This window comes from Bufo bufo, chromosome 2 (assembly GCF_905171765.1).
Source record: "Bufo bufo chromosome 2, aBufBuf1.1, whole genome shotgun sequence".
In the NCBI taxonomy this organism is placed as follows: domain Eukaryota; kingdom Metazoa; phylum Chordata; class Amphibia; order Anura; family Bufonidae; genus Bufo; species Bufo bufo.
In genome coordinates, this window is record NC_053390.1 from 586069591 (window position 1) to 586092001 (window position 22411).

At 42.8% G+C, this 22411-nt stretch overlaps 1 protein-coding gene across 5 annotated transcripts in view; it reads left to right on the top strand.

Annotated features, from left to right (window-relative positions):
• Positions 1–22411, top strand: part of NPNT (nephronectin) — a 118135-nt gene that overhangs the window by 50960 nt on the left and 44764 nt on the right. For 3 of the 5 annotated variants that reach the window (XM_040418251.1, XM_040418254.1, XM_040418252.1), the window contains 4 exons: positions 7150–7242; positions 12338–12427; positions 17446–17565; positions 21929–22048. In XM_040418251.1, coding sequence (XP_040274185.1) covers positions 7150–7242; positions 12338–12427; positions 17446–17565; positions 21929–22048 — 423 coding nt within the window. The remainder of the gene's footprint in view (positions 1–7149; positions 7243–12337; positions 12428–17445; positions 17566–21928; positions 22049–22411) is intronic. The other 2 variants (XM_040418253.1, XM_040418255.1) reach the window with 1 other exon arrangement.

Below are 22411 nucleotides of genomic sequence, written 5' to 3' on the forward strand. Positions count from 1 at the left end.
TTCTCATTCAAAGAGTTTTCTTTATGTTCATGACTATGAAGCCATCAAAACTATGAATTAACACATGTGGAATTATATACATAACAAACAAGTGTGAAACAACTGAAAATATGTCATATTCTAGGTAAATATGTCATATTCTAGGTTCTTCAAAGTAGCCACCTTTTGCTTTGATTACTGCTTTGCACACTCTTGGCATTCTCTTGATGAGCTTCAAGAGGTAGTCCCCTGAAATGGTTTTCACTTCACAGGTGTGCCCTGTCAGGTTTAATAAGTGGGATTTCTTGCCTTATAAATGGGGTTGGGACCATCAGTTGCATTGAGGAGAAGTCAGGTGGATACACAGCTGATAGTCCTACTGAATAGAATGTTAGCTGCTTTTTTCTTGCCATAATACAAATTCTAAGTAAAGAAAAACAAGTGGCCATCATTACTTTAAGAAATGAAGGTCAGTCAGTCAGCCGAAAAATTGGGAAAACTTTGAAAGTAAGGGCTATTTGACCATGAAGGAGAGTGATGGGGTGCTGCGCCTGATGACCTGGCCTCCACAGTCACCGGACCTGAACCCAATCGAGATGGTTTGGGGTGAGCTGGACTGCAGAGTGAAGGCAAAAGGGCCAACAAGTGCTAAGCATCTCTAGGAACTCCTTCAAGACTGTTGGAAGACCATTTCAGGTGACTACCTCTTGAAGCTCATCAAGCAAAAGGTGGCTACTTTGAAGAACCTAGAATATGACATATTTTCAGTTGTTTCACACTTGTTTGTTATGTATATAATTCCACATGTGTTAATTCATAGTTTTGATGCCTTCATAGTCATGAAAATAAAGAAAACTCTTTGAATGAGAAGGTGTGTCCAAACTTTTGGTCTGTACTGTAGATCTCTATATATTTAGATATATATCTTTGACATCTATATATCTTTTCTATCAAGGGCAAGGATTTAATTGGTTTTGTTCGTGGGGGTGGCTTAGGGGTCCGATGGCCAGTGGATCAGGGCGATACTCTTTTACCTCAGGCTGCCGGCACTGGTAAGGATCGCCACAGGAGCCAGCCGGCAGCCAGACGCAGAGGGAGGGAGGCGGGCACACAAGGTTCTGACGTTTCGTGTACAGAGCTGGGCCACTCCCTAATGCAGGGATAAGACTGTACACGAAACGTCAGCACAGGGAGCTGGCTGGATGACGTCAGGGGTCACGTGACCCGCATCAGCACAGAAGAAACAAGATGATATAGGTAAAGAGAGTAATTTACAAAGGTATTATTAGATATGCTATAAAGCAGATTGGCCTATATTTATATAACTCTGACAACCCCTTTAAGGCCTCATGCACACGACCGTATGTATTTTGCGGAGGACATCCGTGTGCATTCCGTATTTTGCTGAACGGAACAGCTGGCCCCTGATAGAACAGTACTATCCTTGTCTGTAATGCGGACAATAATAGGACATGTTCTATTTTTTTGCGGAACGGAAATATAGACATACAAAAATGGAATGCACATGGAGTAACTTCTGTTTTTTTTGGCGGACCCGTTGAAATGAATGGCTCCGTATACGGTCCTTAAAAAAAACGGAACGGACATGGAAAGAATATACGTTTGTGTGCATGAGGCCTAAGACAATTTGCTGTCCCCAATGCACGGGCAACGTCCATGCGGCGGCCGGGACGGATCGAGAACCATTTAACTTGAATGGGTCCATGATCTGTCCGCACCGCAAAAAAATAGAACATGTTCTATTCTTTTGCGGTGCGGAGGCATGGACAGAAACATCACGGAAGCACTCCGTAGTGCTTCCATGGGCTTCCGTGGCTCCGTTCCACACCGCAGCTCTGGATTGCGGACCCATTCAAGACAGTGAATGGGTCCTCATCCGTGATGTGGTGAGCACACGGCCGGTGCCCGCATATTGCGGACCTGCTGTTTGCGGGCCGCAATACGGCCACAGCTTGGCAACGGCCGTGTGCATGAGGCCTAAGGGTGTTCCGTGGTGTTCATGAGGCCTTACAGAAAGGATAATGTTTGCTTTTAGCTGTAATAATAATTTCTACAAAGACAGAAAGGAACGGTCTTATGATGGAACTTTTGGGGTGTTTCTTTAAAGATAAACACACACAGGTTATGTTGTGAAAGATTTGCTAGTAGAAATCATAATTCTTAATAGATAAAATAAAAAGTTATAGCTCTATGTTAAAGATAAACCAACAAGTAGTTTAAACAACACATACTGTATACACCATGCCCTGCTGTAGGCTATTCAGGCATGCTGGGAGTTGTAGTTTTGCAACAGCTGGAGGGCCACAGGATGAGCATGCCTGGTATACTCTATATGGGCCAAAGGATTGGGACACCTACACATTCCAGCTATAGGATTTTTTAGGACATACCATTCTAAATCCACACATTACAATAGAGTTGATCCCCCTTTGTACTTAAAAAGCTTACACTCTTCTGGGAAGGCTTCCTACAAAATTTTGGAGTGTGTCTGTGGGAATTGTTCCTCATTCATCCTGAATAGCATTTCTGGGGTCAGATACTGATGATCAACTAGAGGGCTTTGCTTTCAGTCTCTGTTCTAGTTCATCCCAAAAAAAATTGATAGGTTTGAGATCAGGGCTCTGTGCAGGTCCAGTTCTTCCACGTCAAATTCACCAAACCATTCCTTTATGGACTTTGCTCTGTGGACTGGGGTGCAGTCATGCTGGAACAAAGAGGGTCTTCCCTAAACTGTTCCCACAAAGTTGGAAGAATACAATTCTCCAAAATGTCTTGGTATGCTGTATTAAGATTTTCCTTCACGGAAACTGAAGGAATCTAGGCCAACCCTTTAAAAAAAAGCATAGTACTATTTACAGTTGGCACAGTGCAGTCAGGCAGGTAACGTTCTCTGTAGGCATTCGCCAAACCCAGACTCGTCAATCAGACTGCCAGATATAGAAGCATGATTCATCTCTACTCCAGAGTCCTGTGGTGGCATGCTTACCTTATACCGCTCTATCCGATGCTAGGCATTGTGCTTGGTGATTTTAGGCTTGCATGCAGCTGCTCGGCCATGGAAACTCATGTGATTAAACGCACCATTTTTGAGCCAGTGTTATTGCTAGGGATGAGCGAATCGACTTCGGATGAAACATCTGAAATCGATTTGCATAAAACTTTGTTCTAATACTGTACGGAGCGGGAGCTCCGTACAGTATTAGAATGTATTGGCTCCAATGAGCCGAAGTTATTGCTTCGCGAAGTCTCGCGAGACTTCGCGCAATAACTTCATAAATTAATTTCTACTGTAAAAAAACATTTCACGAACTCGTGTTCGTTTCTAAGGTAACTTCGGCTCGTATCGGAGCCAATACCTTCTAATACTGCATAGAGCTCCAGCTCCGTACAGTATTGGAACAAAGTTTTATGCAAATCAACTTCGGATGTTTCATATGAAGTCGATTCGCTCATCCCTAGTTATTGCCAGAGGAGGTTTGGAGGTCAGTTATTGAGTCAGCAGTGCATTGGCGACTTGTATGCCCTATGGTCCTCAGCAACCCTGCTCTATAACTTTATCTGGTCTGATATTTTGTGACTGAGTTGTTCCTAAACACTTCATTTTGCAGTAATACCATACACAGTTAATTGTGGAATATCTAGAAGGGAAGAAATTTCAGAAACTGACTTGTAACAATTACACCCTATCACAGTACCCCATTGGAATTCAGTGAGCTCTTTAGATCGACCCATTCTTTTACTAATGTTTGTAAAGGCAGACTGCAAGGCTAGGTGCTGGATTTCATAACCTGTGCCACTAAGACTGAATTTAGCAGCTTAATTCAATGATTCAGAAGTGTGTCCCAATACTTTTCTCCATATAGTCTAAGTAGTATACCATATAAAGTGTAGTGTGCTCACAAGTTAAATGTAAAAATCATTCAGACAGACGCAATTCTGCTGAAATTACAGTTGCAAGGACAGGCTGTCTAATTACCTGAATCAACATAGAGCTCAACGGTCAGTTTGGGTCATTAGACCCATGGAAAGTCATGGCTTGTGGCCATAATATGAATGCTAAAATGCATCAGAGATTGCACCTATTTTGTAAGCTAAAGCTATAGTGGAACCAAAGGAAGAACTTTTTGTAAAACTGTGTTTAAAAACTATGCAGTTTTGGGAAAATGCCGCAAAATCACAATAAAATGGAGTGGAGTTGCAGGCAGCTATAATGCGGCAACTATAAGAGGCTCTGTTCTCTACTTTACCCTTGTATTCCTTCACTTTCACACATAGACATACCAAAATGTTTTAGATTATATGGAACCCCGCCAAAATAAAGACTGTGCCATGTCTCATTGGATGCTGTATTGAGAAGATATTGAGTAACCACAAATGTAAATTATTTCCACATTTGAAAGTGTAACTGTCACTTCAAGTATTTTTTATGTGTAGGGAGTATTGTACTATATTTTACTAAGTGAATTTTGTTAAGTTTTTATAAAAAACAAAAAAAACAGGCTCTGAAGTCATTCCTTAGGAAAAAATCATCTTTAGTGTTCAGTGTGTACTGTACACTGAAGACAACTCATTGTCACCTGCAGAGGCATGCTCCTGAGCCTGCCTCTACTCCCCTTGCTTCAAACATCAGTATAACTGTCCCTATATAGTGTATGACTGTTTCTCTCTGTCTACCTGCCTATTATACTGACTGTCCCTGCTGGTGACCAAGTAGTCGCTGGTGAGGTAAAGGAGAGGCTGTCATCACTGACAGTCAGTGTAATAGTCAGGGAGAGAGGGAGAAGCAATTTTATACTACATAGGAAAGATCTAATAAGTAATCTAATAAGAAAAAATTAATTAATAGACTGTTTTCCTTTATAAAAACTCATCAGACCCCCTGCCATCAGTCCCCAACACCCTTTGTTCCCCCCTGTGCGATCTGCCCAATTGCATCAGTTCCCCCCAGTGCCATCAGCTTCCCCCTCAGTGCCACTAGCTGCCACCCCAGTGCCATCAGCTGCCCCCTAGTGCTATCAGGCTCCCCCCAGTGCCAACAGCTTGCCCCCCCAGTGCCAACAGCTTGCCCCCCCAGTGCCACCAGCTTGCCCCCCCAGTGCCACCAGCTTGCCCCCCAGTGCCACCAGCTTGCTCCCCAGTGCCACCATCTTGCTCCCCAGTGCCACCAGCTTGCCTCCCCAGTGCCACCAGCTTGCCTCCCCAGTGCCACCAACTGCCCCCCAGTGCCACCATCTCCCCCTCCTAGCCATGTCCCCAGCGACAGTACTTACCTTTCCTGTAGGAGCGCCGCTCCACAGCTCCTCCATCTTCTTCTCTGTGCACTGCACTGTCATCCTGACGTCACACAGCGTCGGGTCATAGTGCGCTCTTATGTGCACTGACCTGACGATGTGTCAGGAAGAAAGTGCAGTGTGGTGCGGGCTGGCGGGTGACCACGGAGCGGTAAGTAATAGCAAGTGCTTCACTAGCGCTCCGTGGTCACATGACACAAACAAATTCTTGATGCAAAAAATTTGCATCTAGGATTTTTTGGTGTCGAATTACTCGATTCAATTGAGTAATCGTTTCAGCCCTACTAAAGTAAGTACACCATTTCTCAAATATTTTATTATATCTTTTCATGGGACAACACTGAAGATATGACACTTTGATACAATGTAAAGTAGTCAGTGTACAGCTTGTATAACAGTGTAAATTTGGTGTGCCCTCAAAATAACTCAACACACGCCGATTAATGTATAAACCGTTGGCAACAAAAGTAAGTACACCACTAAGTGAAAATGGCCAAACTGTGCCCAATTAGCCATTTTCCCTCCCCGGTGTGATGTGACTCGTTAGTGAGGCCTTTTTTAAAGATGATGCACAAGAAAGCCTGCGAACAGTTTGCTGAAGACAAGCAGACTAAGGACATGGAGTACTGGAACCATGTCCTGTGGTCTGATGAGACCAAGATAAATTTATTTGGTTCAGATGGTGTCAAGCACGTGTGGTGGCAACCAGGTGAGGAGTACAAAGGCAAGTGTGTCTTGCCTACAGTCAAGCATGGTGGTTCTAGTGTCATATTTTGGGGCTGCATTAGTGCTGTCAGCTATGGGGAGCTACAGTTCATTGAGGGAACCATGAATGCCAACGTGTGCTGTTATATACTGAAGCAGAACATGATCCTGTCTCTTTGGAAACTGGGCCGCGGGGCACGTTTCCAACATAACGACCCCAAACAGATCTCCAAGACGACCACTGCCTTGCTAAAGAAATTGAGGGTAAAGGTGCTGGACTGGCCAAGCATGTCTGCAGACCTAAACCCAATTGAGCATCTGTGGGGCATCCACAAACAGAAGGTGGAGGAGCACAAGGTCTCTAACATCCACCACCTCCGTGATGTCGTCATGAGGAGTGGAACAGGATTCCAGTGGCAACCACTGAAGCTATAGTGAACTCCATGCCCAAGAGAGTCAAGGCAATGCTGGAAATAATAGTGGCCACACAAAATATTGACACTTTGGGCACAATTTGGCCATTTTCACTTAGGGGTGTAGTCACTTTAGTTGCCAGCGGTTCAGATATTAATAAATGTGTGATGATTTATTTTGAGGGCACACCAAATTTACACTGTTATACAAACTGTACACTGACTACTTTACATTGTATCAAAGTGTCATATCTCCACTGTTGTCCCATGAAAAGATAGAATAAAATATTTACAAAAATGTGAGGGGTGTGCTTTTGTGAGATTCTGTATGTACGTGTAACAGATTGAAAAAAAGGATTGTTTTACTGGTTTACATTGAAATTCTTTTTGGTGGAATGGATTTTAGGTTTGTACATATTTTTATACTAAACGATTGAGCCCATACATACAGTTTTCCTAATATTATACCGTGTGTGACCTTTCATGTAATGATTCTGACTGAAATTAACAAGACTGCTATGAGACAGAAGAAACTTGTTAAGAAATGATCATTACTTCCCTTTGAGTGAAGAAATCTCTGCCCGGTGCTTACTATTCTCGGGGCAATGTAAGGGATTCCTGCTGTTATCCAAGTGTTTGCACTGTGTGACTGAATCTTCAGTAAAATTGTGGGGAATAGAATATCTGACTACACATCAGTGGCCTGTCAATGTTAATCTTTTGTATCTCTGTTTCTGTAGCCGTTTGCCAGCCAGGATGCAAACATGGGGAGTGTATAGGCCCCAATAAGTGCAAATGTCACCCTGGATACACTGGAAAAACCTGCAATCAAGGTATGTGTGCTCTTTCTATATTGCTTAGATATTGTATAGAAATGCTAGTGAGTTTTGTGTGTTTTTTATTGTATTGACATATTACTCAACTACAAATATAAAACATCATTTTATTGTGTTGATTAATACTAGGGATAAGCGAATAGATTTAGGATGAAACGAGCGCTCCGTACAGTATTTGAATGTATTTGCTCCGATGAGCCGAAGTTATTACTTCACAAAGTCTTGTGAGACTTCGCATAATAACTTCAGAAATTGATTTATACTGTAAAAAAACATTTCCCGAACTTGGGTTTTTTACAGTCTAAATCATTTTTGAAGTTATTATGTGAAGTCTTGCGAGACTTTGTGAACTAATAACTTCGGCTCATCGGAGCAAATACATTCTAATACTGTACGAAGTTTTATGCGAATCGACTTCGGATGTTTCATCCGAAGTGGATTCGCTCATCCCTTATTAATACTACAGCATGAAACTATTATCATATCAAGAAATGTTTGTAGTTTTGGTTTCCACACTGCCATTCCATAAGGTAATCTCTTTTTTTAGACCTTGGGTGAGCGTGGAAAAGTCGCAGATTGCAGCGCAAATAACCTTATAGACATTAATAGGCCTATTATAGGCGTATTTCTGTTTGTAAATGACCCCCATTGTTCTTATGCACACAAAATTGTGATCCATGTAACTGTTGTCATCAGCATATACCATTCCACTTATTTTTGGAATCATGGATGGTGGTAGCAGCTTTTTCTGTGGCATGGATTGCAATAGAGAGTTACCATCTGCTTATGTAGACACACAAATTCTACTTGTAGTCCACCGATACTAGTCATGTCTGATCTGTGTACATTTGTTGACAATATGATGGTTGACAAAGGGTCTTTTTAGACAGGCCGATGCCAAACGAGACAGGCAAAAACGGGCACCAATGATTATCTAAAGACGATGGGTGATGGATACAGCTTAGCGAAGCAGGAGCCCGCTCCGCTCAGCTAATCCTGGCATAGCACATGGGTACAGGTTACCCATCTGCTATGCCATCATTTAGTAAACGTCAGGGGCACAGGCAGGAGCAGCAATATGCGCTCCTGCCCGTACTCACTGCGCTGCGGCCCCATTGATAAACTTCACAGTCCGTAATGCGTACACTGCTGAGAAGTCAACAGTGTGGAGGATGGTGAATTTAAAGCGCGCAGGAAATATGCGCTTTAGGGGGGAACATATCTAGTAAAAATACAAAATCCATTAATAAAATACATTCGAAAAATTATTATTAGGGACATTTTAAAAACCAATCATTAAAAGTTTAGTTACTCTTTAATTTTATTTTCAAAACTCCCATTCTATAGTTCTTACGAACAGTTAACTAATAGAACACTGTGGGGGTAATTTATCAAATGATTTTCACTACTTTTTAGGCATTAAACAATTGCACATTTTTGTTCAAAACATTTTGGCTAGAAATTCATCAAGTCCAGCACTGTAGAATTTTAGCTTCAAAAAATTGCAAAATAAGGCTTTGCGACCTTATGGGCTTATTTACGCAAAAATGTTCCAATACTGTGGATTTTTACACCACTCATGGTTAAGCCTGTTGTGCTTATTTAAGCCAAACTTATCAGCTGCGACTTTGACAAAATAAACCAGCTCATAGCTGATATATATTTGACTTTCTGGTGCATTGAGGACCAGAGATGTGCCTAAATTGTTAAGAGGTCTGTGTCTCTTAATAAATTAGGAGCATCTTACTCCAGGACAAACTAGATTGCATATGAAACACGAGTCTTGATAAATGTAACTCTCTTAACACCTTTTTCCCCTACAAAATACTTGAAAAAATACGGTATAACTGGCAACACCGCAACTATAATAACCTGTTCTGTACAATTAAAGGGGTTATCTGTGAATGATTATCTGAGTGGGACTGCTTGTTTCCACTTTCACAGTTGCCTAGGAGGTGTAAGGAGATGTCACCTCACTATACACTACACTGCTCTACAATAGATGGTAATGATGTGATCCTGCCTAGGATATTCCAGTGTGGCTGAGCAGCCTGACAGAAATGCTCACCAATGTGCAGTATATGCAAGTGCCAGAGCATAGTGTGTAGTGAGGCCCTGTGCTCACATCCCCCCCTAGGCAAGTCTGCAAGTGGAAAATCAGTCTTGCTCACATTCTAGGATAGGCTGCCTATGGCAAATCATTCCCAGAGACATAAAAAACATAGCTGTTTTTGTTTGTCCCGTCTCTCATAAACAGTGAGCCTGGTTCGTCTTTGCCTTTGCCCTGAGCAATTTAGCGCAGGGCAAAGGAGAGCATCGGAGCATGAACTGCTCCGATGCTCAAGTCAGGGGGGCTGCCTGGGTGAAAATGGGGATATGTCCGGGTTCAGCTCTGCATAAAATGCTACTTTTTTTAAATATTAGTTTGCTCCTGCTAAGTCAGCTTCAGGAATCCAGCTGTTTTGTGGGTGTTCCTATGGAGTACATTGGTTTTTGGCCTTATTTGTCATAGGGGAAGTCTCAATTATTTATCTCAACTGCACCCCACCCCTGAAAATAAGTCAGAATGTTAGAGTTTTGCCTGTGCCAAATTTAACAACTGCTGTGCACCACCTCGATAAATTCTCACAGAATGTTACCGTTACACAAATAGACAAATATGAAGACAAACTTCAAATTGTCTGCTGTTGATAAATCAGGCCAATGAGTTAATAAATTATATGTACCGCAAAATGCAAGCGGCAAAAGAAGCCCTTGTGGCTTCATCCAAGGTAAAAAATAAAAAGTTATGGATATTGAACGTGCTGATGAAAAACTGAAAAAAAATTTGCTTCATCTTTAAAGTGAACCTCCAGTTCAAGAAAAAAAAAGCACAAATTAACTGGGAATGAACAGAATAGTCCCCAAGGAACTTACATGGTACACTGCTTTTACTAATTTCGGTTGCAGGTCTGCTAATCCTCAGGCTCCTCTTCTGCCGTCCATCTGATGCAAACCATCTGATGCTACCATCTGATGCAAACTGTGCACTGTAACTCAAGACACTTCCTCCTTGTCCAACACTGATCTTGGATTGATCCATTCTGTGAGCAGTGCTATCCAATCCAAGGGCAGCAGGAAGTGTCTTGGGCGGCCGAATGCACAGTATACATCAGGTGGTCTGAGAAGCATCCTTGGATGGTAGAAGAAGAGCCAGGGAATTGTCAGATCTATAGCTAAAAAGATGAAAAGGAGGGCACCTGTGTTCTGTTCATTCAGGATAATCAGATTTTTTTTTTCTTGCACTGGAGGGTCTCTTTAAAGCCCAAGATAGCTACATCTTTAAAGGGGTTTCCCAAGATTGGGAATTTTCACATGGTCAGGCAGGGTGCAGGAGTTTAAAAAAAGACTTACCTGTCACTAGTGCTTCGGTTCCAGGACCAAACACCAGACGTGTGACATGCCATCTAAATGCACGTCACCACTGAGGATATTGATTGGCAAGCAGTGGGGACATGTTTATAGACAGCACGTCACACTGGACCAAAAGCAGGGTAGATGGGAGCTCAGCAGTGGAACCATAGTGCAGATGACAGACAATCCATGCACCCTGCCTGGTCATACGAAAAGGAGTTCCCAGTCTCAGAGAACCCCTTTAAGAGGTTAATGCAAAAGTTGACATTTTTTTCTTCGTTTCTAATATTACGTGATGCTTATTTAATAAGTTTATCCCTCAGCCATCAATTGATGACAGTTCTTGTTTACACAGATGTACATGGGTAACAACTCTATTATACAATTTATATTATGAAGCAACTTCTAGAGAACATCTTATGTTTTTTCGCTATCAAAACATCTGAGCAAAAAGTTCACTTGTGAGACATCTCTGATGGTTCTATCATTCTTGACAGCACATTGTGCTGTATTCATTCTTGCACTAGGTATATAAAGCTAATTCTGAATATGGTTAAAGGGGTTGTCCCATCTCGGACATTGGGGGCATATCACTAAGATATGCCCTCAATGTCTGATACTTAGAATTGAGCCAGCAAAGTCGCAGAGGACGCACTGTACATGCAAGGCTGCCCTCCATTCATTCCCATGGGAGCGCCAAAAATAGCCAAGCGCTGGTTTGGCTATTTCCGTTAGCCCCATAGAAGTGAATGGAGTGGTGGCCGTGCTTACACAGTGTGCTTCCGATTAATTTCAATAGGACTTCCAAAAATAGTCCCATTTTATCTCGGCACTCCCATAGGAGGGTGGCCACAAATGCGAAGTGCACCCTCCGGGACTTTGCAGGTTCTCTTCTAAGTATAAGTGCAGGTTCCAGAGGTGGGACCTTCACCTATCAGACATTAGGGGCATATCCTAGTTGTATGCCCCTAATGTCTGAGATGGGACAACCCCTTTAAAGGGAACCTGTCACCTGGATTTTGTGAATAGAGCTGAGGATATGGGCTGCTAGATCGCCGCTAGCACAACCGCAATATCCAGTTCCCATAGCTCTGTGTGCTTTTCTTGTCTCAAAACAATTATTTGATAGATACGCGTGAAGGAGCCCAGCACCTCATCCTCCGAATCTCCTCCTTGCTCACCGACGTCACAAAGCTAGAGCGATGTAATCTCTTGCGATGCGCGAGCTAGCGCATGTGCAGTGTCGGCATAGTGTTCCTTCCCTGTGCTGGCATCAGCCTCAGGGAACGAACTGCACATGCGCTAGCTCTCGCATCGCGAGATTACGGCGCTCTAGCTTTGTGACGTCCGGGAGCAAGGAGGAGATTCGGAGGATGCGGGGCGGTGCTGGACCCCTTCACGCTGGAGTCATCTCACGTACAGGACTCATCTCAGGTTAATTTGCATATGTATCAAATAATTTTTTTACACAATAAAAGCACACAGAGCTATGGGACTGGGTATTGTGGATGTGCTATCGGCCATCTAGCAGCCCATATCCTCAGCTCTATTCACAAAATCCAGGTGACAGGTTCCCTTTAAGTATTCATTTTCCTCTTATACAGTGTAAGTGGCGAAACTGTGTCATATTCTGTTGGTTTTGTTATGTGCTCCACAATACACCCAAAAGAACTGTTGACCGTATCTTTTTCATATGAAGATGAAAGCCTATTGACCATCCAGCCTGACTGGTACCATGAAGTGCCTGTTTTCTATCCTGTGGATTATCCGACAGAGTTCCCTCCCGGGGGTGAGAATGTTCGTTGTCTGCTACGCCAGTGCATTCCTCGTTACCGCATGGCTGTAGAAGAATGAGCAGACTTTTTGGCAGAAGGCTGCCTCTTGTAATGTGGGACTGGTGGCTTTGCCTTAAAGACCAGGCTTTCATAGGCATGCAAATCAAATGTGTAATGCAAGAACCTTCCTTTTCTGAGAATGATGCCTGTTCTGTAAATCTTCTCTATCTACTCCTAGAGCACATTCTGCTTGTTGCATTCACACTCATAGATGACTACTTTCTTATTATAAATCCCATATACAATATGAGAACTCAAAGCTGTATGCCCAAACATATCCTGCCATGTGCTGGTTCCATGCCATTGCTTGTAGGATCATATTCCTCTGTAATATATGGTAATATCCAGACAAGCATGCCACATTTTTCTCATGGACTCACGCTCCGTAGAAATCCTCTTTGTACAGTGTGGGTCCATAGCAAGCTAAAGGTTCTATATTACATATCCACACAGCAAACTTTAGTAATATTGCAGTGAGACCTGCTTGTATTGCGGACTGCAAACTGCGTTTCCGCTATATACAGAAACCAGCCGTGTAAATCTCATATCACGGATGCAGACCCATTGACTTGGATGGGTCCGCATTCCTCGGATATGGCACAGTGCGGAGCGGAGGCATGGATCTGAAGCCCACAGAAGCACTCTGAAGAGCTTGCATGGGCTTTTTGGTCTGTACCTCCGCACAGCAAAAGATAAGAAATGTCTTATCTTTTGCCATATATTGCGGATCGCAGACCCATTCAAGTGAATGGGTCCGCGCCACAATACGGGATTCATACAGCCGGTGCCCATGCATTGCAGACTGCAAATTGCGGTCCATCGCACGGACACGGGGCACACATGGTCATGTGATTGAGGTCTTATTCCTATGCAAAGGTTTTCCCACAAGTGACATTTATCACCTGTCCACATAGTTGCCAATAGTCCTGAATTTGCAGGGACTGTCTCTTATTTTCAGCAACAGTCCTGGCAAATTTGGGCTTTCCCGGCTGAAAATAAGTGGGGCTTATGCAAGTCGTGCCCACATGTGGGTGGGCCCAAATTGGTTTGGGGGCATTCCCTGGGGCAGGGCATACATGCCTTGAATTTACCAACTACAATGTTAGTAAGTATGTGTCCTCAGGATAGGTGGTAAATGGGAGTTCAAATCTCATCCTCACTACAGGACTCCAATGAGAAGTTGGAGTGATGGTTGAGCCTCCATTCAACGTCTATAAGACTGACATAAGGTAATTAGTGTTCTATGTGAGGAAACCCATTTAAAGAGGACCTGTCACCATAAAATGCAGTGCAATCTGCAGATAGCACGTTATAGAGCAGGAAGAGCTGAGCAGATTGATCTATGCTGAGCTCAGGGGCCATGTGGACAGTCTTATCAGTTACTGCCAACCTTCCCTGTATAGGTAGGGTATACAGAGATAGTTGTCACGCACTGATAGGACCACCTACATGGCGACTGAGCTCAAATGACCAGGGATTTAAATGAATAAATGACACATTTTGCCAAATAATATTCCACATTTCCCCTTGTCTTATTACTAGCCAGTAGTGCGTCTTTCTTCTAGGAACAGTCTCATCCAGGAAAATATCAGTTGGATATGACTCCTAGCAATGTATCCCAGAACACCATGACCTTGGAATGATATTGTCGTGATCTTGCCATGTTTTTAAATGGCTTGTCTGTGAGTGGGATCTGGGCATCCCTTTATTAGAAGACATCATATAGGTTAATGTATCACACACAACTTCTGCATCAAAAAACGTGTAGCCCTAACACACGTTCTGGGGAAGCTCTCCTGTTTGTACCAGTGTCGGTCTTGTACAGTTTGTGCCTGTGCTTTTCCTCTGTCTTCACCTAAAGCACCTTTTTCTGAATTCTGGCTGAACACCAATCTTCATGGAAGAAACTTGCCTCTCAAAGCTGATTTCTGTGCATTTCCCACGTGCAGCATGCTAATCTGTTTAGATGAGAAATCTAAGTACGTTGACATATCTGACATTTTCTAAAATCAATTAGTTTTGGGTAGATCGTAGTTACGCAGTTTGTCAAATGTCATGATACTTGCGGCCTCACTTGTAAACAGATGCTCCCGGTAAATGGAACAATAAGTCTGTGCAAACTTACAAGTGTTCATTTGAAGTTCCAGGTCGCACTTTTTTTTTAAATTAGGTTTTCGTTTAGTTTTTTTGCCTAAAGTGAGAACCATGGTCCATGTGTAACCGAGGAATTTGCATCTACATTAGAGGTTCAGAATCTATACCGAGAGCTGCAGCCAGTGATCACATCCATTTCAGTGACCAGAATTGAGCTGGAATACCAAGCAGGGTAATGCCTGGTATAGTATGAAGGGGCAGTAGCATTCGTCCAAGCTCTGCAGACTTCAAATACAGTAGCTGATTGGTGGAGGTGCCAGGAGTGACATCCCCACTAATCAAATATTAGTGATCTGAAGATAAGCCATCAATATTTAAAGTGTAACTGTCATGTTTTCACCAAAAAAATCTATTTTAGCATATGTTACTGCTGCAGCAGCATTATGCATAAAGCAATCAATTTAGTTTCTTCACATACCACAGTTTTCGTTGAGTTTTTCCCTTAGTTACGGCTGTTGAAACATTTACAATATGAGGATCTTCTCAAGATGGCTCCTCTGCCAGTTCTCTGAGGCCAAAACTGCTTTCCCTCAATTCACATACACACTTGCTGTAGCCAGCAGCTCCCTGCCAGCCAATCAGATTGGATTACTGAGAGACACACCTCCTCACTCTGAAGCCTAATGCAGGCATGCAGAGTGAAGGACCGCCCCTCCGTCTTCTGTGTACATTAAGTTGGGAGACAGACAATTCATAGCAACTATCTTTTAAGGGAGCAGTGGAAAGGGACAGAGGATATTAATAAAAGCTGTTATTATAAGGTAATTACAGATCTTTTGACAATCATTGACAGAAAAACTGAGATATACATGCCTAGCTCTAAAAAACTAGCTGTCACGAATCGATAGGGATAGTGCAGCCCTAAGCTCTACCCATACCACTATCCCTACCTACTTGCACGATCCGTCCTTACCGACGGTGCGCAACTGGACGGCAGTCCCTGGCTTACGTACGTGCAGGGGCCTACAGGAAGGGAACAAGGTGGGAGAAAATGAGAGACAAAGACAGCAAACACAGAAACGTAAGCTACCAGGCTGGATCAGAAACCAAATAAGTAAATAACCAATCGTAAGCAACAACCAGAACAAAAATGGAAGCCGAGGTCAAGAGCCAGGAGGCCACGTCAGCACAAGGGAATAACACAGGATCAAGGTCAAATACAAGTCAAGGTCAGAAGCCACAAGGTCACGTCAGTGCAAAGGGATTACACAGAATCAAGAGTCAAATACAAGTCGAGGTCAGAAGCCACAAGGCCACGTCAGTGCAAAGGGATTACACAGGATCAAGAGTCAAATACAAGCCGGGGTCGAATACACAAAATCACGCATGCAGGCAAACGCTAGTGGTGTAGTAAGACCAATCACAGGCAACTTGTGGCCAGCAGGTTGCCTGTTAAATAGGCTAGACTGAATGGTCACATGACGTGACCATCGTCATGTGACCCTGCGTCAGCCCCAGCCAAAACCCTGAGTGCCGACTCATACCCGTCAGCGCTCGTTCATGCCCCTGCTCGTTGCCTAGGGGATGGAGGATGCCGGCCACGCTGAGGAATTGTGCGCCGCCGGGTCCTCCCTACCCCCTTGTTACGAGGGAGATGAAGACGCCGGCCACTTCGACTCCGGCTCCTCCTCCCTCATTATTAGCGGGACACCAGCGGTGCTGCAAGGAGGGGCGCACCGCCGATTCCCTGTTACACTAGCAAATAAAAAAAAATATAACAGTTACACTTTAATCCCCAGAAAACCTATTTAAGGTTGCTTCCACACTTGCGCCAAAGCCATACGGTAGGCTGCTCCGGCAGACGAGCAGCCTGCTGGAAATCTTTGTAAGCCTAGCTTAAAATCGCTATTTACAGCCAAACCCCATTAACTATAATGAGATCTTTCAGGAATCCAGTCAGCTTCCAGCAGAAGTGCTGGATTTTTGCTGTACAAAAACCTGGTCAATGAGGTCTGGTTGTGAACGGCAGTATCCAGCAACTCTGGCAGGATATTCCTCTGCCAGAAAAGCCTACCACATAGCTTTAGCGCAGGTGTGGAACTATCCTAAGTCTGTAACCCTGGAAATGCAGAGCTCTCCATGGGAGCTGTAGACAAAAGTGTAGAGTAAAATCAAGACTATTTGTAAAGATGTGCAACATCTTTATTAAAGACGTTATAGAACAATTGGTTGCAAATTGGTGTGCATATCCTTTAGATAAGTGATACTACTTGAAACTAGCTTATATATCCGTGATATTTTGACAGATTTCTGAATTTATAAATGTGTGACAGCGCAGTCCTAATATACATTTAATTAGGGTCCATTCACACGTCCGTTTTTTCTTTCCTGATCTGTTCCGTTTTTTCAGGAACAGATCTGGACCAGATCTGGACCCATTCATTTTCAATGGGTCCTGGAAAAAATCTGACATTGAGCTGTCCGTTTTTTTCCAGGACCCATTGAAAATGAATGGGTCCAGATCTGGTCCAGATCTGTTCCTGAAAAAACGGAACAGATCAGGAAAGAAAAAACGGACGTGTGAATAGACCATTGAGTGTGACTTATCTAGCAAGACTTCTTTAGGAGGTTTTTTTGGTTTTCTGGTAGGTAAAGAACACACCAAATGGTCACACAAATCAAAGCTGATCCACATAGTTGGATCCTCCTGAGCTGTCATATAGTTACATGGGAGTTAGTGACTATGTTTTGGGGAAACTGTAGTCATTTATAGGTCATTGTTCTTCTGCTACATTCCCATAGAGGTACGTAATTAAAACATGTTGAGCTGTTTGACATTTCTAAAAGGAAATTAGTAATTTTTTTTAACTGCTTTCAGATCTAAATGAATGTGGACTGAAGCCTCGACCTTGCAAGTACCGCTGCATGAACACGTATGGGAGCTACAAGTGCTATTGTCTGAATGGATACATGATGATGCCCGATGGAACATGTTCAAGTATGTCCATGCACTTGACTGCCTCCCATTGTTATTCCCTCATTAGTGTGACTGCTGACATTCAGTTCTGTTCTTCATGTTCCCATTTTTCAAACACTGCAAGTGGGTTTGTTCTGTGTGCCAGTCACATTAAGACACTTTTATGTATCCAAGAAAAAAAGAGCAATATCATCCCTGACGTTGGTCAGGATGATATATGCACTGAATAGCTGACAGTTTATTAAATGGACATGTTTCATGTAAGGTGAGATTTCATTCACTTTTTTTCTAAATCTGTAAGTAGACTGCTCCCTTTCAGGACCAGGCCATTTTTCATGATTTTGTTTTTTTCCTCCCCGCTTTCCAAAAACCTTTTTTTTACTTTTCTATTCACAAATCCATATGAGGACTTGTTTTTTGCATGAAGATTTGTATCTTTCAATGAAACCTTTACATTTGCCATATCTTGCAATATTTCCACGATTTTTTTTTTTACAACAATTATTGTGTGCTAAAAATGACATAACAATTTTTTTTCCCCATCGTTATATTCTGATGTCCATAACTTTTTTTAGATTTCCATCTACAGAGCTATATTAGGGCTCATAGTTTGTGAGTTGAGTTGTAGCTTTCATTTATATCATTTTGGATACATATGACTTTTTGATAGCTTTTTATTAACTTTTTTTCAGCGGATGAGGTGAATAAAAACAGTGGTCACTTTTTGACCACTGTTTGATTTTATTTTTTCCTGTACAGCGTTAAGTGTACGCGATACTTTTATATTTTAATAATTCAGACATTTTTCAGATGTGGCAATACCAATTATGTTTATTTTTTTACTGTTTATTTTTATATGGAAAATCTCAGATGACCAAGGCATCTGAGGGGTTAAATGGTCGGGAACAGAGTTATCTCCAATCCCCATTATTGGTGGCACATGCTCCCTATGGGTTTCAAGCTACGTGTCTGCACATTTGTTAGAATGTGACATGTGGGTGAGGTTGGTCAGAAAAGTGATGTGAGTATAGAGGCAGAGCCAAAGGGTTGTGGCTTGAGAAGCATTTTGCTCATGATGTCTGAAGCATGGGGGGCAGTTTCCGGGGTGTCGAGCCCAAGATGAACTAGCACATTTCCAGTCTCTCAGCAAGGGGATGAAAATGACAAAATGTTTAACCAAGGCATATTACAGATCTGCATATCTTCAGAACAGTCATTTTAAAAATAAATGTATTTCACTGGACAAAAAACTATATCCAGAAAACCAACCATCCGTTTTTTTTTTTTTTTATATATATATATATATATATATATAGCAAACAGGAAATAGTAGCAGCACACCACTATATGCACTAAGATTGAGTAAACAGGTGAATATGTGAACAGGGTCAAATACATGACGCCACAAAGTATAATAGTATATAGTCACTGCAAAGGCAGTGGAGAAGTTCTTAGCGCATATTATTGATCAAAAATATGTCGGGCCCACCTACCAGACGGCAAGGTAGCTTCTCATCAGGTGGGGACCTACTCTAACATGGAGGGTCCAGCTCCATTGTTTCTCTGATTAAAAGCACCAAGGGGTGGGGGATGGGCGAGGAGTGCAAAGTTCCACAGAGGATGCCCAGTCCTCTATATTATATATAAACCAAGCAATAGAACAGCAGGTCCCCACCTGATGAGAAGCTACCTTGCCGTCTGGTAGGTGGGCCCGACATATTTTTGATCAATAATATGCGCTAAGAACTTCTCCACTGCCTTTGCAGTGACTATATACTATTATACTTTGTGGCGTCATGTATTTGACCCTGTTCACATATTCACCTGTTTACTCAATCTTAGTGCATATAGTGGTGTGCTGCTACTATTTCCTGTTTGCTGTATTATTGCCAGGTAGCTTGCACCTGCGTTTTAACTTAGGAGGTGCTGTTCTATTGCTTGGTTTATATATATATATATATATACACTGCTCAAAAAAATAAAGGGAACACTTAAACAACACAATGTAACTCCAAGTCAATCACACTTCTGTGAAATCAAACTGTCCACTTAGGAAGCAACACTGAGTGACAATCAATTTCACATGATGTTGTGCAAATGGGATAGACAACAGGTGGAAATTATAGGCAATTAGCAAGACATCCCCAATAAAGGAGTGGTTCTGCATGTGGTGACCACAGACCACTTCTCAGTTCCTATGCTTCCTGGCTGATGTTTTGGTCACTTTTGAATGCTAGCGGTGCTTTCACTCTAGTGGTATCATGAGACGGAGTCTACAACCCACACAAGTGGCTCAGGTAGTGCAGCTTATCAATGCGAGCTGTGGCAAGAAGGTTTGCTGTGTCTGTCAGCGTAGTGTCTAGAGCATGGAGGCGCTACCAGGAGACAGGCCAGTACATCAGGAGACGGGCAAGAAGGTTTGCTGTGTCTGTCAGCGTAGTGTCTAGAGCATGGAGGCGCTACCAGGAGACAGGCCAGTACATCAGGAGACGTGGAGGAGGCCGTAGGAGTGCAACAACCCAGCAGCAGGACCGCTACCTCCTCCTTTGTGCAAGGAGGAACAGGAGGAGCACTGCCAGAGCCCTGCAAAATGACCTCCAGCAGGCCACAAATGTGCACCTGTCTGCTCAAACGGTCAGAAACAGACTCCATGAGGGTGATATGAGGGCCCGACGTCCACAGGTGGGGGTTGTGCTTACAGCCCAACACCGTGCAGGACGTTTGGCATTTGCCAGAGAACACCAAGATTGGCAAATTCGCCACTGGCGCTCCCTGTGCTCTTCACAGATGAAAGCAGGTTCACACTGAGCACATGTGACAGACGTGACAGAGTCTTGAGACGCCGTGGAGAGCGTTCTGCTGCCTGCAACATCCTCCAGCATGACCGGTTTGGCATTGGGTCAGTAATGGTGTGGGGTGGCATTTCTTTGGAGGGCCGTACAGCCCTCCATGTGCTCGCCAGAGGTAGCCTGACTGCCATTAGGTACCGAGATGAGATCCTCAGACCCCTTGTGAGACCATATGCTGGTGCGGTTTGCCCTGGGTTCCTCCTAATGCAAGACAATGCTAGACCTCATGTGGCTTGAGTGTGTCAGCAGTTCCTGCAAGACGAAGGCATTGATGCTATGGACTGGCCTGCCCGTTCCCCAGACCTGAATCCAATTGAGCACATCTGGGACATCATGTCTCGCTCTATCCACCAACGTCACACCACAGACTGTCCAGGAGTTGGCAGATGCTTTAGTCCAGGTCTGGGAGGAGATCCCTCAGGAGACCGTCCGCCACCTCATCAGGAGCATGCACAGGCGTTGTAGGGAGGTCATACAGGCACTTGGAGGCCACACACACTACTGAGCCTCATTTTGACTTGTTTTAAGGACATTACATTAAAGTTGGATCAGCCTGTAGTGTGTTTTTCCACTTTAATTTTGAGTGTGACTCCAAATCCAGACCTCCATGGGTGGAAAAATTTGATTTCCATTTTTTTATTTTTGTGTGATTTTGTTGTCAGCACATTCAACTATGTAAAGAACAAAGTATTTCAGAAGAATATTTAATTAATTCATATCTAGGATCTGTTATTTTTGTGTTCCCTTTATTTTTTTGAGCAGTGTATATATATATATATGTATATATATATATATATATATATATATATATAAACATAGAATAGCAGGAGCACACACAGTCAAGCAGACAGCTGCTTTCTTTTACAATCATAAACATCAATACCTCTCTGTAATGTCCTTGGGGATGCTTCTGAGAGACTTTGAGACAGTTAGGAAGCAAATTCACCTCTACTTTATTTGTGTAGCTGGTCTCTACCCACCAAGTCTGTGAAAACTGCAAACTAGACATTTATTCTTCCATGTTCAGAGGAAAACTGCTAAAAAATGCCAGCTACAAGTGATATAATGCCAGAAGCCATATAGTGCCAGAAGTAGTGTAATTCCTTGTGTACACACACTACTATTGTGTAATGCAGAGTTTGTTGAAAGGCTATTTACGCATTAATAGAGTAAGCATCAATACTATCTATAGACCGGATGACCTTCTATTACGTATGGGAGTTTACCAACTGTCCCACAGCGGTAGATATCGGGGGAAAGTAGGGTTAAGCATGTGGATTTTACCAATGCTTGATCCGTTTTTGATCCGTTTTTCTGAAGGAAGGTAAGTTGCTACCAGGGGTGTCTGGCAGAAGCTTTTTTCCCTATTCCTATTGAGAACAAATGCAGGGCTGAGCATCTAAAGTATGTAGATATCTTTAGTAGCTGAGTATCTGAGTAAAAGAATATCACATTTATAATAAATAGCTGTACTTTATTAGAATACGAAGAATACTACAGATCATGAATATAATACTGTATATATCTTCCTATAGATGCACTTACCTGCTCCATGGCAAATTGCCAATATGGATGTGACATTGTAAAAGGAGAGGTCCGATGTCGCTGTCCTTCTAATGGTTTGCAGTTAGGACCAGATGGCAGAACTTGCGTGGGTAAGTGGTACCTGAAATTCATTCTGTAGTTAGTAAATGTAGGAACATTTACATTTCTATGTAGATTTTCACCAATCCACTATATTAGCTAATAACTGGTTGTGATTGGTCATTTAGTGTTTTGGCACTGCCATAGAGTAACCAAAGCACTGTGCAGTTTTATCCTGACCATCAGTATAGGCAATGACTGTTTGTGGCCATCCTAAGAATTATTCTTTTCAGAAATCTCATTGCTACAACAAGTTTACCTTGTACTGTAATGTGAAATGAGTGAGATAAAATGTTCTGGGTTAGGGTGCTTTTAAACATAGGCTGTTTCCTGCCGTTTTTCTGCACTTTTGTGTTTGTTGTCGCATTTTTTTG